The 18,659-nt window shown below is 37.8% G+C and overlaps 1 protein-coding gene across 1 annotated transcript in view; it reads left to right on the top strand.

The window, feature by feature from the left end:
• Window positions 1-3,547: 3,547 nt before the first annotated feature.
• LOC149141118 (DNAse I-like superfamily protein) overlaps window positions 3,548-18,659 on the top strand; it is a 30,003-nt gene continuing 14,891 nt past the window's right edge. The window contains exons 1-2 of the mRNA XM_089449895.1: window positions 3,548-4,010; window positions 12,107-12,148. Of these exons, the coding sequence (XP_089306021.1) occupies window positions 3,869-4,010; window positions 12,107-12,148 (184 nt within the window). The 5' untranslated portion in view covers window positions 3,548-3,868. The remainder of the gene's footprint in view (window positions 4,011-12,106; window positions 12,149-18,659) is intronic.

The following is an 18,659-nucleotide window of genomic DNA, read 5'->3' on the forward strand; positions in this document are numbered from 1 at the left end:
GTCATCCATTAGAGTCATTCTTGGCCTAGTTGCTGCTTTAGCCCTAGAATGTGAACAATTAGATGTAAAAATTGCATTCCTTCATGGTGATTTGGAAGAAGAAATTTATATGGAGCAGCCAGAAGGCTTCGTAGAAAAAGGCAAAGAAGACCTTGTTTGTAGGTTGAAGAAGAGTCTCTATGGGTTGAAACACGCACATCGACAATGGTACAAGAAATTTGATTCATTCATGTTGGAACATGGTTTTCAGAGGTTGGAAGTTGACCATTGTGTCTATATCAAGAGGTATGATCAAGGAAAGTATATCATATTATTGTTATATGTGGATGGCATGTTGATTGTTGGGCATGATAAGAATAAGATCAATAGATTGAAGAAAGATTTGGGTAGCAAATTTGCAATGAAGGAGTTGGGACCAGCAAAATAGATATTGGGCATGCGTATTATGGGTGATAGGAAAAAAAAAGGTTGTGGCTGTCACAAGAAAAATATATCAAGAAGGTGCTTGACAGGTTTAATATGAAAGATGCCAAGCCAGTTGGTACACCCCTTGCAACGCACTTCAAGCTGAGTACTGAATTATGTCCTAGTGATGACAAGGAGAAAGAAGAGATGAACAAGATTCCTTATGCTTCAGCAGTTGCCAGTTTGATGTATGCCATGGTATGCACACGACCAAACATTGCATATTCAGTGGGAGTAGTGAGTAGGTTCCTTGCCAATCTAGGCAAACAACATTGGCAAGCAATAAAATGGATTTTGAGGTATCTCAAGGGCACTAGTCATTATTGTCTATGTTTTAGTCATGATGAGACTGTGCTTGAAGGATTTACAGATGTAGATATGGCTGGAGATATGGATACCAGAAAGTCCACTACAGTTATTTGTATACATTTGCAGGTGCAGCAGTATCTTGGGTGTCAAGGCTACAAAGGATAGTAGCCCTCTCTACAACAAAAGCAGAGTACATAGTTGCAACAAAAGCTTGTAAAGAGATGTTGTGGATGTAGCGATTCCTAGGAGAGATAGGAATAAAGCAGGACAAGTATGTGCGATATTGTGATAGTCAGAGTGCCATTCACTTGGCGAAAAACCCAACATTTCATTCAAAAACCAAACACATTGACTTAAGGTACCATTGGATCCGTTATGTGTTGGAGGAAGAACAATTATCCTTGGAAAAGATCCATACAGATAGGAACCCTGTTGATATGCTCACTAAGATTCTACCACGAAATAAACATGAGTTATGTAGAGGCATGGTAGGACTCGGTGTGACTTGATGACTCTTATTGGGCTTCAAGTGGGAGAATGTTAAGTGTGAAGCCAAATTCATGATTCTAGATTCTTCTTCATCGCCATTAGTTTCTAGATCTCGAGGATTCTAGATCTTTCTACACCACCATTTGTTTCTAGATAATTCCAGATCTCCATCTGAATCACATACATAATTCTAGATCCTTCTTCCGACTCTATAAATTTGTAATTTCTCTGGCCAAGGAAGGTAAGCCAAGGTCCAAACCTGTTATGTAATGCAAAGTGATTTCTGTTCTCCAGTGATTGTTTTATCTATTCCGCTGTTTCTGATTGAGTAATCTTGTTGTTTCTCCATTTGTGTGTCTCTGAGTATAAATCCGCTGTGTGTTATGTATGCTCTGCTCTAACAATGTAAATCTTTTATATTTTGATTAGAATTTGAGGATTTTTTTCTTCTTTAAATTACAAATTTTTATTATTTAAATTGATATCGTGAATGCATAAATGAATCTAGTTAAAATTTATAAGATATTCAAATTATATTAACTCACCAACATAAATATAGAATTTCAAAATTAATTAGATTTTCAACAAAATCTATATACCCAAAAAAACCCAGAAATTTGGACCACATTAAAAAAAACTCATAAATACAAAATATTATTAAATAGGAGTTTATATTTACATCACCTACCTATATTAAAAAATCAATATTTAATTTAAAAATCACAAAAAATCAACAATTCATTAAAAAATCACAATTGACTTGATAATAAATGTAAATAGAAAATAGATTTAAGCTAGATGAAAATGTTTACTTACATTACATTATAATTGTATGAAAAAGTTAGGTGAAAAATTTCACTTATTTTACATTATAATTGTATGAAAAATTAGGTGGATGAAAATGTTCACTTACATTACATTATTTTGTATGAAAAAATTAGGTAAAAATTTTCACTTACCTTATATTATAATTGTAAGAAAAAATTCATTTACATTACATTATAATTGTATGAAATTTCAATAATATTTAGTAATCTGAATAATGACATTAATCTTAAGGTATCTCCATTGTAATTATAAATTACAAAAATCTAAAATATAATAATACAATTTGAAATTGATTGAATTTAAACTATTTCAAAACTCATTATTTATTATTTAATATTTGTAATTTCAAAGTATTTTATTAAAAAAATTATTTTTCGAAATTATTATATTTATATATAAAAAAATAAATTTATAATAATTATTTAAAAATTTAAAATAAATATTTATTTACACATTCAAACACACTTTTTTATATATATATATATATATATATATAATATGTAAATAAATAAATTTAATTTTAAATAAGTATTTATTTACACATTAATCTTTGTCGCAGACTATATATATTCCATAATTAAAAAAAAATAATTAAATTTTTTTATATGAGTAATAAATAAATATTTTATAATTCACAAATTTATGAATTAATAATAATATTAGGCAACTAAAATATATAAACATTTATTCCTCAACTCTTGTTATAATTATATGATTAAGTACTAAAACTAGAAGAATTGATTATTGGATATAATCTAGGCAAGAGCTAAGTACTCGCACGGCTACAAGTTTCCGATAGCTGTTTTGTTTTTGGTTCAGATATATCTCTAGGCAAGAGCTAATGGGCGTACCATTCGCACGGCTACATGAGTTTCCGATAGCTGTTTTGTTTTCTGGTTCAGATCAATTTCATCTGATCTAACGGATTAGATCAAAGTAAAAGTGTTGACGAAAAGTTGATGCATAAGAAAAGCCTATCAGCCTAAAAATAAGCGAGTGTGTGTTAAACAAGGATCAAGGACACATGTAGCCGGGCATTTAATGCCCAATGGTATGCCCATATAACTCTATATGTCTAAAATCTTTATTTAAAAAAAGGAAGCAGCTCTTGCCCTAAATCTATATATTTAAAAAAAAAAAAAAAAAAAACAAAAAAAACAAACCTGTGACCCAATTTCCAAAAAAAACCTCGTACAACTTTAACAATTTTTTTAGAACTGTCTGCTCCCTTGGAAAATATTTTTAAATGATGTCACGTGGGCAGAGTCTCCCATTGTCAGATAGAGGCCCCAAGGTTTCCATGCGTCCAACAATTTTTTGATTACTTAAATTTGAGAAGAGGCAAACACATTGAATGGTTTAAAGATAGCAATAATTCAATGAGCACCACGGTTAGTTTATTATTATTTCAGCTTTTGAAAACTTTGAAGCAACTTAATTTGAATAATTTAGGCGGCCAGAATATGAGAGGGCCCTTTACAGAAAACAGATTGCCAGTCACTTCACGCAAATGGACAGCCTAGAGGAAATCTCGGCCGTGGTATTCAATAATGATATTGCATACCGGTCACCGGCAGCGTCCGGTTATATTCTTGCAGAATAATGAAAGGAGTGCTGATTTTTCTCTGCAACTATGGCAGCTGCGCATCCAAAACCTGAAATTTTCAGTCTGCGAGCGTTAGAATTCCTTTAAATCCCAGTCTATGCATATGCATACGCGGCCGCGGCATTTTTATTTCAATCATTTGAAACGGTGAGCGAGCAGAGGTGGAGAAGGATGAGCGTCTCCCTCACTGTAATGACCTTGAATTTGCACGGCGACAAATCGGCAGATGGACCAAATTCGTGGGAGAGACGGAAAGATATCTGCATCGCCATTATCACCAAATACTTTCCTACGATTCTCTGCACTCAAGAAGGTAACCTTTTATTTATTCGATTCTTCAGCAGACAATAGCCGCGAGCTCTTATGTTACGGCATATCTTTGTTATCGGATCGTTAGGGTTTGGTCAAGTCTTTAGACGATTGAGCTTAGCTTGAGTTGAATCAAATTCGCTTTTTAACTGTAGGTAAGCGGTAAGCGATGATTTTCTTTAAAAAGTTCCCAGGTGTTTACTGGTCATCTAGGGTCGCTTCGCACGAATCTATATCTCGTTGTGAACTGCATTGATTATTTTCATGTTAATTAAATTAAGGTTGCAATTTCCAAAACGTTTGAATTAGGAAACTAGATGTTTTGCAAAAGAAGAAAATGCATAAATATTTGGGCCACGTGCCACAGGCTGATCTTGAATCAACAAAATATAAATATTCTTTAACGAGTTAAATTGAAATGCAAGAAATTTTTGAAAAGACCTGCCTAGGTACTTGGGAATTATTGAAAAAGCATCAGCAATGAACGTAATGGGATTTAGTCAAAATTAACTGGAACAAAAACCTGAACAGACCTGCGTACGAAGCAATCAAAGCTATGCGTTATCTTATAATTTATCTTAACAGATTTGACAGTCAGAGTTCAATGCAAATCAATTTGTCAATAAGATATATATATACACATACTGTCCAACATGCCGTGGCTTAGTGGCACTTGGAGCGATTGCCGCAACGGTCAGGTTCAATTCCCGGTCGGCTTGCCTGACACCCTCCGTGGTGGGCGGCGAGTGTGCACTCCCTGCCCTGAGTTGGTGGGTGGCTGATTGTTCCCTTAAGTCATGGCGTCGTCACTTCGACTACTAGTGTAGCCTGACGACCTGATGACGTTAGCCTCGATGCTAATTATGGAATTGACGCCAAAATAATAATGGCACGAAATAACATGACCACGTTTCAATGGGTGCATGGATACGGAGGAGGAATGGAGAAGGAAGGGACTGGCAGTGGAGGAGGGTTTTCTGCAGAATGACAACGAAGCGAGGGTCAAACTAGGAGATCCAAGGTAGCTTATAAGGCAAGTTCTATTCATACCACTCTGACATCATAGGAAGGTGGGTAACAATGGTAGTCCTTGTGTTTTTTAGCCGAGGTCTATGCCACATTAAAGGTTAAACCTTTCCAAGTCCTTCGTGGAAAGGGGTTTTGGCTGGCTTCAAAGGAGGGCAAGAGGATCCCCATCTTCTTGTCAGGTCAAGCAATCAGGACTGCGGGTATGGGGTTGTACTTTTTGGTAACCACATGGGAGAGTGCTCCCAAAGGATTGATAAATCCTTGACCTTATGAAGCAATAATCGATACCAGGTCTCATCGGAATAAGTGGTTGGTTGGGAGGGTTCACATTACAATGCAGGTATAGGCCAAGGGAGCGTTTGAAATGATTCAATGGTATTGCTCCTTTGTCTATTGAGGAACATGCTGGAGGAAGCCAAGGGCACCATAGAGGATAGAAAGGCAAATCACTTATTGAGCTAGTGAGACGAGGAAAAAGGTGAAGTGTGTCAAGCGTAAGAAGAAAAGGATGGAGTTGGTAATGGGAGTCAATGTGGTGATGGACCAAGTCCTAGTTTATCTGGTGGGAAAGTTTCATTGATTTCTGACAAAATAATGGGCCAGTGGATCCTTAGAGTCTAGAAGCAACAGTTGGGGTATGCATTGGTTTGTCACAACCTAGAGGCTAGCAATGCAATGGATCGTGTTTGTCTTCAGAGCTGGGAAGGATAGAGAAACCATTCAGCAACGTAAGTGGTATTGGGATAGGTCCATCTTATCACTAAAGAAATGGATCCCTCTTTTTTATTTAGTGAAGGAGAGTGTAAAGATTTAGCTTATGTGGATCAAACTACAATTGCTGCTGTTTGAACACTAGATAGAAGGAGCCCTAACTTTGGGGATAAATTGGGGAGATTTTGACATAGATGAGAGGACGAGAAATTTGGAATGCACCACGAGATTTTGGGAGATGAGAGGACGAGAAATTTGGAATGCACCACGAGATTTGGGAGATGAGAGGACGAGATTTTGACATAGAGATGAATTTAGGGAATGGGCTTCCCGAATGCATTGATGTCAAGATTGGGGGTTGGTCCAACATGTAGGAGTTGGGCTACGTTAAAATCCCCTTCTGATGTACTATTTGCCAATTCTGTGGTCATCTTCATATGGCATGCCCCAAGAAAAATACTCTTGATGAAGAGGCATAGGTGAGCAGGGATCCGACCAAGAGGTTGAAGATAGAACCAGATTTGTTCCATTTACAAGAGCCCAAGATAAGACATCTAATGCTGTTGAGGAATCTATCTGTTACATTACAGCAAGAATTCTCCAAAATATTCCCGTAGTCCATCTAGGAGTCAATGACCTAAGTTTGATACTTCTTAGGAGGAGAAGATTATATTTAGCCATCTCTTCAATCAAACCCTGTGGTTAAAAGCCCTGCTTTCATGGAAAAAATTTAGACTAATATAACAGAGCATATTGGGTCAAAGGTAAGCAAAAAAACAAATTCCTTCCGTAATTTATTTGGAGGAAAACGGTTGTAGTTGAGAGAAAAGGAGGAGGCTGTACTCATAAAAGACATGCTATCTCCCTCATTTGTTGGTCAAGCATATCAACAACATCAGGTTAGAAAAAATGCTCTCAAGGAATTAAAGGAGATGGAACAACACTATTTATCAGGGAGAATGGAATCAAGTCATAGGAAGCAACATTTGGACCTGCATAATGTTGACAGACAGAGAACTTTGAATGCTTTGTGGGACTATGCCCTTTCTCAACGAATTTTTTTTCCTTGAGGTCTCTAAAGAAGTAGCTTGAGTAGGTATATGAGATTAGTTTGGAAGGGGGACTGGGACAAGATTAGGTAGGTTCCCAGGAAACTTGAGGGAGAAAATTCTTTTTGAATTTGCAAAAGAACACGTAGATAGAGAGGTTCAAGCAGGCAAGCAACTATCACAGGGGTCCTTAGATCAGGGAAGGCCTTCCTTAAAGGTTGAAGATGATCATTATGTCCTACAATTTAAGGGGTTTGGGTGCTAACCACAAAAGAAACACCATAACAAGATTTGTGAGTGTACATAAACTTAGATATATTATTCCTGCAAGAGACTATGTTAGAGAGTGAGAAGGCTATATATATTCTATTGGCCGCCTTCCTAGAGTTGAAGTTTGTGCCTAAAAGTGTTGAAGGGAAGTCAGGAGACCTAGCTATTGGGTGGAAGAACACTGGACAGTCAAGCAGCACCACTTTTTTCCCTTCAGCTATCTGTATTGGAGGAGAGGTAGGCAAATTCTTCACTTTAATTAGTGTATATGGCCCCTTTCAGCAAAGGAAAGAGTAATGGGAGAATATTTCAGCTTTTGAAGAAACTAGGAAGAATAATGTAATTATGTTTGTTGGGGGGGCATGGTTATGAATTTTGCTCTCAGACAAGGAGAAATTTGGGGAGATAGGGGTAGAATGGACCTTCTTGTGGAGTTTCTTCTAAACAAAATAGAGGAGTGCAAGCTTTATGACATGGAATCCTTGGAAATAGTTCTAACATGGAGGAACTATAGAGCAGGGGGTGAGAGTGTTGCTAATATATTGAATATCTTTTTCATGATAGATAGTTTGTTGGAGGATATAGATAAATCCAGGTCCTGGGTATGTGAAGGGGGGATCTTGGGTCATGTTCCAAAATTCCTTCAAGTGGAAAAGTTGGATGAAATTCCCCATGACTTTTAAAATTTAATTCTCATTGGCTGAAAGATCTGGAATTTAGAGATACAGTGTCCAGAGAATGAAGGAATTTTGATGAACAGAGTGAAGATGATGTTAGGTTCCAATTCAATGATAACTTGAAAAGATTGAAATCCATATCCATTGAATGGGCTAAAGAAATATAAAGTTTCTTAGAGTCAAATTCTTGGAGTTGAAGAGGAAATCTCGAGTGTGTAGCAGCAACTCCACTTTTGTCTTTTTTGAGGGAGAGTTTGATATTAAAAATTAGAAGGTACCAAGAAAGAGCTGTTGGAATGGGATGAGTCCAGTGGAGACATAAAATGATTTATCAGTTAAAGAATACAAGTCAAGGTAGATATTGGGAGCATTAAACTCCACTTTCCTGACAGTGATTCTCAAAAAGGACATCTCCAACACATTTAAAAGTTTTTAATCCATTTTTTTTGCGCAATATTGTTTATAAGATTATTTCGAAGGTTGAGACTCAAGAATGTTTAACCCCCCCCTGCCACCCCGCCTTCTATTTCTAAGGAGGGGCTTGGATTCTTGGGAAATTGACAAATCCATAATGCTATTAGCCTTATAGAATTTAGCATAGCCCGAGAAGGTCTTCACTTTGTTAAGGTAAGGAAAATACCATCTTTTATCATCATCCTGGATCTCTTGAAGGCATATGATACGCTAAACTAGTTTTTTATTAGATTGATTCTCCTTCATGTTTAATGTAAATTGGAATTTGTGAATTGGACAGAAGGATGTTCCTTATATGTGTCTTTTTGCCTACTCATGAATGGTTTATCATCAGAATTTTTCGAAACCCACTAGGGATTTAAGGCAGGGCTGCTCCTTGTCTCCCCTTCTATTCCTATTCCTATTGGTATCAGAAGTTTTTTGTTCATGAAAGAGCCCATGGAAGTCTAAAAGGAATAAGGACTGGAGGAACCTCATACTATAACCAACTCAATGTTTGTTGATTATGTACTTTTGTTTGGTAATGATTCTGTTAGTGATGCATAGATCTTTCATGGGGTTCTAAAGGTGTATGGGCAAGCAATAGGGATGGAAATTAATAACCATAAACGCTCCATCTCTTTTCATAAGGTAGTACCGCATCAGGAAAGAACCATTCATGCATTATTATTATTATTATTATTTTTGTTTGTTTGTTTGTTCAGATCAATGATTTCAATAAGAGCCTTCTGTATCTAGAATTTGAGATAAAAGCTAATGAGTATGGGACCTGGGTATAAGGATTGAATTTGGCTCTATAACAAGATATATAAGAGAACCTCCTCATGTTGCACGAGATAGCTGTCAATGGGAGGGAGATCGACAATGATAAAAGCTCTTTTGGAAGCCACACCAGTTTGTTGGCATTCCCTCTCTACATTCCAAAAGTATCCTAAACAAAATTTGAAAGAAGGTATCCGATTTTTTCTGGTTTGGTAAAAAAGAAAGGAAAGCATGCCTTTTGTCAGGTGGCATACATTGGCCAAGCCCAGGAAGATGGGGAGATGGGGGCTAAAGAACATATATCATTTTGGTAAGGTGCTGGCAATGAAGAGTCTTTGGAGATTCATCCCTGGTAAAGACTTGTGGTAGGAGGTAATGGACCAAAAAGATATTAATCCACTCAACAACAGAAGAATGGATATGGATCCCTTCACAAATTTGCAAATTCAGTTATCATTTGATAGGCATTGGTCCTATCCTGGGAGGCAGATATACTGCTTGAGTTGTTTACATTGCCATGTTTTTGGAAGGGCAGGGGAAAGATGCATAATGTTGGTAATCCAAGCTTTTGAATGTTAAGGTCCCTCTCAAGACCGGGGTGTTCATCTGGTTATTCTTATCAAACACCATTCTTATCTGGGAAGTTTTGCTAAGCAGAGGATGGCAAGGCCCATTGTGCCTTGTGCAGAAACCGTATTGAAACTACCTACTATTTTTAGGTATGTTGTCATTTTACTTAGGAAGTATGATCAGTTTTCAAGGTCCTCTCAAATGGGTAGGGTCTTTGGGAAGAGTTGGTTGAGGAAGCTTTGTAGAAGTGGATGGATGACAGGACTGGAGCAGAACACCAGACTTTCCCTATTACTAGTTGTTGGACAGTAGGGTTAGCTAGGAATGATATAATCTTCAAGGGTACGGTCCTTTTTCTATTATAGGTGTTCTATCAAATTCAATATGTCTCTGAAAGTCTCAACAGTGAAAATCAAGGTGCCAAGCTAAGTTGAGTTTCAGAAACAGGTATGTTTAGAAATGTCACCTCCCAAAAATGGAAACGTTGGCCAAAACGCCATATATATATATATATATATATATATATATATATATATATATATAAGTGAATAACACATTATCTTACAAGGAAAAAGGGAATTTAGAAGGAGAAACAAGCCTATATTAACTCTCATAGATGATTACGTAATGGTCGAGTTTTGGCCAAGTTTCGGAGTTTCGGGTAGGGGTACGGCATGAAACGCTGGGTTCTTAGAAGTTTCGTGCAACATAGCCAAGAGAGATCACACTTTTAAAGATTGACAAGAACAAGCACTGGGGGTTTTTGATAGACCATCAAGGGGCAACCTAGGAATGAATGGTACTGGGGGGATTCTATTTTTGACAGCCATTGGATCTGTTTCACCTGTTGTCTAGGCAGAGGTAGCAACAATATGGTAGAAGCTAAGGCAGTTTGATATTGATTAGAATAACAGTGGACAAGGGCATTGGCGACTTGGAAATCTATCGAGATAGCAGGTTGGTGATTGGATGGTTGAATGAAGATTTCCATAGCCAAAATATCAGTTTATTCCATCATATCTCCAGATCAGTGGGCAGGTAAGTGGTTTTACCTTCTTCAGGGGCAATCATATCTTCCATGAGCTAAATGTATTAGTAGATGAGCTGTCCAAGAAGGTAGTTGATGGTCAAGAAGGTGCTCTTGATCTAACTGACATTAAAGGTGACATCTCGTCTTCTATACATCAGCGACAGCTGTTTGTTTAAGTCATTGCCAGAGGATATGCTAAAGGCTATGAGACATATTGACAGTTTGAGAGATTACTGGATTGTGTTCTTAAGAGTTCAAGCTTAGACATGCTGAGAAAGATGTTATAGTTTTATCCTACTTTATCTGGTTGTTGGTCTTTTTGGACTCTTCCAATTTTTTCTTTTAAGGACGGATATGATGTTTCAGTGATATTATATAAATCCTGAGATTATGAACAGTTATAAATCTGATCCATATATGTGTGTGTGTGTGTGTGTGACTGTGTGTATACATGTATGTGCACACACAATCACCATATGTTAAACAATGTAGTGTAGTTTACTTGCAGATATAGCTTTGTGTGAAATTGCCTTTATTGAACTTTTACTTACCATAGAAATTGAGGAAAACAGCCTAATTTGGCTATAACACTGCATAAGGAATGTCCTCATTTCAAATAGAACATTGTGTGAAATTTGGTTTATGACAGATGATATTTCAGTGATGGTTATATAAATCCTCACATAATGAACGATTACAAATCTTATCCTTTTGGTCAATAACTCAGGCATGACTATAGTAGTTATGTGTTCTTGGATACTTATATTGCTGTTTTTTTCTTTGAATGTGTGTGTGTGTGTGTGTTTTCCAGGTTACACTGTTGGGGGTAAAGTTAAACCCTTGAGGACTTCCCCTCACTTCGAGGATGGTTTCTGGGATAAACCCCTGAGTACTTCCCCTCATTTTGAGGATGGTTCCTAGGGCAAACCCTAGAATATTTAGAGCACAAAGCTGGTCGACAACAGGGCTTGGAGCCATTACAATGATATACTCGTTAAGAGCTCAACATGTCACTTGTGGGAATTGAACCCAGGTGGGGAGGATAACAATCATTCCTCCCAACCACCCGAACTAGACCCAGGTCATACAGTCACCATATTTTCAAACATATAGTGTAGTTTATTTGCAATTATAGGTCTGTGTGAAGTTATCATTATTGAACTTTTAGCTATCATAGAGATTGACGAAAACAGCCCAAATTTGACTGTAACATCATGTAAAAAATGGCCTCAGTTCAAATACGACATTGTGTGAAATGGTCCCAGTTCAAATATGTCATTATGTGAAATAGCCTGATGTTTTAGCTGTTATTGAGGAAGATTTTAACAGCCTGTTGAAATTGGTCCTAGTTTTAACTTTTATCTAGAGTGGTTTGTTTCATGCTTATTGTGTTAGGGTATACTTCAATATATTTTTGGATTCTGGAGTGATACTTTATGAGTTGGACAGTTGTAAAGGTGAGATGTAATTTGACAGGGCATTTTGAGATTTCAAAGCCTAGGTAATTGAAATTGAGTTGTTTTTTCAGGGCTAAAGAGACAGTTAGAAGATCTGCAGCAGTCTTTACCAGGTAGCCACCTCTAGCTTGTGTTGTTTATATCTGGATTCCTTTGAAATAACATATGTTTAACTAGCTCGCTGTCACAGTCTTTCAATAACCTAAGATGGTTATAACTTATAAGAGATATCATTTGGTCATTTTTTTCAGAACAATATCAATAAGGAACTTTGCATGAACAGTGTTAAAGTGTGCAATTGGTATTTTAAATAGAAGTGTACACGCTTTCTTGTAGCTTTTCTCTGTCTTGTAAAGTGATGCTGATTATAGCAAATAGTTGTGCGTCTCAATGTTTCATGGTAAGAGATTAGTGATCCCACCCTTTGGACAATTTTTGGAGTCCCTTAAGTATCAATGTGGTTCGTCTATTTTGGAAAGATGGGTATACAACATTGAAACTACAAAATGATCCCAACACAGAATTCAATATTTTCTTAAAATTCTAAGGAAATTTGAAATACAAATTAGATGACTGATTGGATTAAATGCCTGTTATTGTATTGTTGATTCCAGAATATGCCTATTGCTTACCTGTCTCAAGGAATTGAGACAGGGCATGGGCCTTTCACAAAATGGTACATATTCCTTGTTTTGATTTCTGGGCCCTATGAGTTCTTGAAAAGATAGTGCTTAATTTCATGAAGCATTGTTTTACTTATAGGACCTGCTAGATTTTGAGGCAATAGTACAATAGCCCTTTCTAAGCTTCTCAAAATTGATACCTTGTTTTCCAGCTTATCTACGAGTTATGTCATCATTCTAGTAGAATAATGAGCTCATAACCTTCTTTTAGGCAGCTGCAGAGTTCCAACTCATTCAGATCAAGATTTCCTACTTACATGTTTTTCTATGAACTAAAATTTTACATGAACCACACATGAGATTTCAAGTCTCTTTGTCAGGGTATTCATCATTTCCCTGTAAATCAACCCAAGTCTGCTTCTTCCTCTTGTTCCAAGTATTTCAATAGGTTTGGATTTAACTACATTGATGTTAAGGAAAACTGTAGCTGAACTGCTTTAACTTTCACAATAATGTGAACTCACTTGTTTGTGTCAACACATGCTAATGAGTGGCCATGATGATTCTAGTATGATATTTCCTATTTCCTGTTGTGGCCATTCTCAATGTCTGCACCAACATGTCATTCCTTGTTGTGGCCCTGCTACCTTGCATGTCGACAGGGGTACATAAAAGACTATTTTAGTATTTTTCCCCACCATTGTAACCCCATGGTCACAAGTCAAAACATTGTAACAACCATTTGATGTTTTGTATCAGGTATCGCAAGCTCGTGTTTTGTTCTTGAGTCTGTATCTTGTTGTCTTGGTTGGACTATGGCTGGTTCCTTGTAGTTCATTACGGGTGTCTCTCATCTTGTATGGGATTGGAAAGACTTAGGCGATCTTAGTTGGACTCATGGTTTTATGGAAGCCTTCTTTGATAGGGGTGATCACTGGTGTGTGGGCCAGTCCAACCTGCGTTAAGGTGCACCTATGTCTTTACCACAATGGTTATGGTCTATAGAGTCTGTAGGTGGCCTTGGATTTGGTGCAGTACTCCTCAAAAAACTCTCATGTTCGCATTCTTATTTTTGACAATTTTCATGTTTCCTAAGGCAACACAGTTTCCAATGGAAAGTGGTCATGGTGGTCAAAAAGTCAAATTGGCCTCAGATTATTTAGCTTGATGAGAGGAGTCAATGCCATATTTCAGTTTTCCAATCAGAGGTGGCGGTGGCTAGTTATAACTTTGTCAAACTTGGTCAATGGTCAAACAGGTTTCTAGGTAGCATAAGAGGGGGAGCGTTGGACACAATGATGCATTCATTACGTCAAAAGTGCCCTATTTAATGAGAGGAGCAAAACCCATGTTTTGGTTTCTCCAAATTCCCAAGGGCATTAGAGATCCAACACGTGTCATGATGATGTGGCAGACAATGGTGATGTGGCAACACAAGGCATAATTTTAAATTTGGTCCAACAAAGCAAGACTCAGATGAAATCAGGCCGAGTTATAGCAAACATAGGTGGCAGAAATGGCAAATTCATCAAGGCGTTGGAGAAGTAGTAAAAGGTGGTCAAGTTTGGTTAGTAAAAGAAAAAGTTGATTCAAACCAGCGGTTGGTGAAGTCGACTAGTTGTTAGAGGGTCCAACTAGCCGTTGGAGACCACATGGACAAAGTAGTTGGACAATGGACCAAGAAAGGAGCTATTAGTGAATCAATTATTCCTCCAAATGACCAAGTCGATTTCCTCTCACCAAGTTGAATTCTTCCACGAACCAACTAGTGGAACGTTGAACTACTATTCTTTATTATTTTCATGGTCGATCATGTTGGGCCATCAACAAAGAGATTCATGGAACAAATTGAAAAGTTTAGTCAAGTCGACCCCTTGGAGGGCAATTAGAAAGTTGTAATAAAATATTTTATGAGGAGTCCAACTAGACATTAACTAGCATTTATGAGATTGGTGTCATCAAATAATAAAGAGCTTAGGTTTGTAAACCATTCTCTACAATTTTTATATATTTTGTGTGGAGTGGTCTTTATCTTCTTTTTTTCTTGCTCATATGCTATTGGGGTTTAATCTAATAAACTTAATAGATAGTAAAACTACACAAAGGTTAATAGATCATGCCATTGAGGGGTTGCATAGTCACGTGGAATGATCCATAAATTGTCGTGGATATTCCACTCGACAGTTTGTCATAACATATTTGATAAAATTATATTTAAAATCTAAAGTCTACACTATTACAGTTTTATTAGATTTTCGTATTTTTAGATTTACTGTTAATAGTGCATGCATGCAAATTAAAATTATGCAAAAAATAGAGAACAATGAAAACAAAATGCTCACACCACATTTGACATCAGATATGACTTGGGAAACCCTTTTGGGAGAAAAACCCAATTGGAAGGTGAGGTTGCTTTGCTCTCTTTCTTTGAATGGAAATATGTCTATGAGTACAAAGAAGTATGGCCTGTGGCTCGTGGGCTACTTCAGTGTACAATTCCTCTGTGTGTGCTCTGTCTCCTTTCCCTCTTGGCTATTTTTACTCAACTATGGAACAAATGCACTCGAAATAATGAAACCCTTTTTCTTGCTAGTGGCCCGGTTATACCATAGCCCGATAGCCTATTACTGGTTAGGTTTGACTGCCTCAATTCTTAACCAAAGTTACAATATAGACTCTTCTAGAGTTTTCTACATCATAATCACGTCACTAGCCCATCTTTCATGACTAATGTAGGCTAAAATGTGGCATCCTCGAACTATGGTGGTGAAAACAAGAAGGTCAACTTCTGAGTGGCACAACTTTCACATACAGATTCCAATTGACGTGATGTTTGCACCATTGGAAAGTTCTCTATGTGTAGAATAGGAAAAAAAGGTGCTACACTAAAGCACCAAAGTTTTATCCCGAAAAAATGTCATTTGATGCCTCAAGAGTCAAAACATCTTGGAAGGTTTCAGACCCCAATTTGCCAAACTGTGTCCCGTCGATAAAAATGGTCCCGAGAGCTAATTCCTCCACTTTTTCCACTTTGAAAGCATCGAGATGGATGACAAACAATATAATGATCCAATCCAGATCACACCTCCCCATTTTGAGAGGCTTTTGGTCTCTAAAAGCTTCTAGTGAATGAGGTGAGGAATTTTTTCCTCCACCATCTCTCTGGTGTACCATTTAGCTTTGCCTAGAAGTTGTCCTATCAACCCAATTTGCTAAAGGTCATGCTGCCTCTGTCTTGTAGTTCTGGGCCTTTTTTGCAAAATTGTATATTTTGTCAACTTTCCCTGAGCATCGGGTGCCAAACCCTCCACAAAAGGTAGGACCTATTCCTCTTCCTAGTCTAGAATGGAAGGCTCTTAGAGTTTCAGATTCTCTACATTCACAACTGAGTAAATGCACATATATGATGGTAAACTGAGTCGATAGACATCACCACCCACCTTTTCCAGTATCTGGAAGGGACCATCATCGCCCACCTTATTTAGGCATACTCTGTCTCCCACCTTGAACGATTTCTCTGTCATATGCTCATCATGCCTGGCCTTATATTTCTCCTGTGACTTTTGCAATTTCTATTGCACCTGTATATGGATCTGCCTAATCTTCTCTATAAATTTTTCAGCCTTCAAGGCATCTCTTGTAAGATCTCCCCTCACTCCTTTTTCATATGCAACGTCCTAAGGTGAAGGTAAAAGATATCTAAAACAAGTTTCAAATGGGGACTTTCTTGTAAAAGTGTGGACTGCTCTGTTGTAAGAATGTTGTATATATACTAGATTTTCATCCCAGGTCTTTGGATGCTTTTGGTTGAATCCCCTTAGAAGCTGCACCAAAGTCTTGTTGACTACTTCTGTATGTCCATCTGGTTGTGGGTGGAATGCTGTAGATCTTTTCAACTTTGTGTCCATCTTTTCCCACAATGTAGTCCAAAATGCACTGAGAAATCTTGTGTCCCTGCCTAAAACGATGCTCCTTGGTATCCCAAAGTGCACCCAGACCAATCCAAAGAACAAGTTTGCTGCTTCTTGGCTCTGCTGTTTCTTGGGTCGATGTCTGTTGTTGGTTTAAAAATTGAGGGAGTAAGGGTCTGAGGTTCCTTCCATTCTTTGTCCTGTTGTGTGTTTGAGGGGAAACATTGGAGAAAACAAGGTTATGGTTGTCGCTTCCTTCAGTACCAGCCCTATTACCAAAATTTGCTTTGTTATCATTATTACCAACAACATTAGAATTTCCTATGAGCTGTGCCATTAGCTATGCTAATTGTTGCTGACCTTGTTCTAGTGCCTGAGCTATTTCTTGTTGCCACTGAATTAACTGTTGCCTTTGCTGCTGCCCTTGTAATATCAAATTTGTTATTTCTGTTTGTCCATGAATTAGTACATGTAAGAGATCCTTGGAATCTGGTCCTCATCAATCTTCCCTATCTCCAATTGTTGCGTTGCTGTTAGTCTTATTCTTTTTGACTGTAACGTTACTTGTATCCCCTAGAAACATACAAAGTTGACACCCTCACAAGCTGGCAGGATTCCAGCTCTGATAGCACTGTATTATCCTAGGGAAATTTCGCCCTATTGTTTCCTTAACTTGGGGTTTTCAAGAAATTCCTTTTTCTAATTCAGATAAAGACACAAAAAATTCAAGAAGTGTGATTCTTTTCAACAATACAATAACATTTGACACAATTCTGCAACAAAACCAACAATGCCAATACAACCCGGATTCAACAGTTCCAATATAAATTGAATTCAACAGATTTAAACTTCTTGTGCAAACAAATCCAAGCTACTTTGTTCCGCAACCTTGGAACTATACTACTAGAATTATTTAGAAATACCTGTTAGCTCAAGACTGAAATCTTCCATTTGCTGTACATGATTTCCTTCAAAAATTATTCAAACCCTCTTTTCTGCTCGGGAACTGCCTCAAAATATCTTGATCGTGTGACAGTCTTTGGCCAGACCCCTTTTCTGGTCTCAGTTAAAAATTCCGATTCTGTACAAGAACCTGAGCTTCTCCTATGACTACAGAACGGTCAACGTATAGAACCTCAGAAACCCTCTGTCTCAACGTGGCACGAAATGAATGGTTTTGGGGTTTTTCAGAGCTGCTACGGGCAGCGTTCGCCGTTAATCATCCGATGGTCTTGGAACGAGAGAATAGGTGGCGTTCACTTTAGACGGAAATTCGGCTTGCCTTAAATTAATTTATTTCATGAAAGGTTTATACAGAGCTTTGATCTGCTCCAATTCCAGATTTTGTTGATCACGGAAGGTCCATCAGGTTTCAGGAGGGAGCTGGCTGGTCTTGTCTTGATTTATGGCTGCCACAGAGAGTTCAGCCCGCAGCCCTCAACAACTTCGACTGCCTCACAAATGGCTTGTTTCCTTCCTTAGGTCCATTATACTAGCCACTGGATTTGTTGCCTACTTCATGATGTCTTTATTTTGCTACAGAGAGAGGAGCCCGTGATGAATAAAACCCAAGAAGATTCTGATACGTCCAACAATTGATCTTCAGAGAAATTGTCCAGCTTCAGTGTGGTTAGGTATTGCCTTGCCCAAGATCTTCCCAAAAATAATTCGCTTCTCCTTCCAGTAATTGAAACCCTGTTGTCAGAACAAAGAAGCCAATAGAAAAAATAAAGAACAATGACCAGGTAGAGGGGGGATCACCTCCACCAAAACCAGTCCAAAAGAGAAAATGAGGTCTTAGACTCTCAAAACCTCAGGCTCAATGAAGAACGAGAGACAAAATGATCCATTCCAATGATACCTCAAGCGATTCTCATGCTCTTGTATTTATAGATTTCCTTGAGGGGGGGGGGTTCCCTCTTTAATTAATTTATTGAGGGACAAATCAAACCCCAAACTTGGGCTTTTTTGCCCCAGCTGCCCCAAACTTGCCCAATCATTGGGTATTTTGGGGTTTTCCCCTTTATTGAGGACTATAGCCTATGGGGACTGATAGGATACTTCGTTCCTTGGGCCAAGTAATCTCTTCG

Source organism: Pinus tabuliformis, chromosome X (genome assembly GCF_031772625.1).
Source record: "Pinus tabuliformis cultivar Carrire ecotype Pingquan chromosome X, CPIR1, whole genome shotgun sequence".
Taxonomy (NCBI): domain Eukaryota; kingdom Viridiplantae; phylum Streptophyta; class Pinopsida; order Pinales; family Pinaceae; genus Pinus; species Pinus tabuliformis.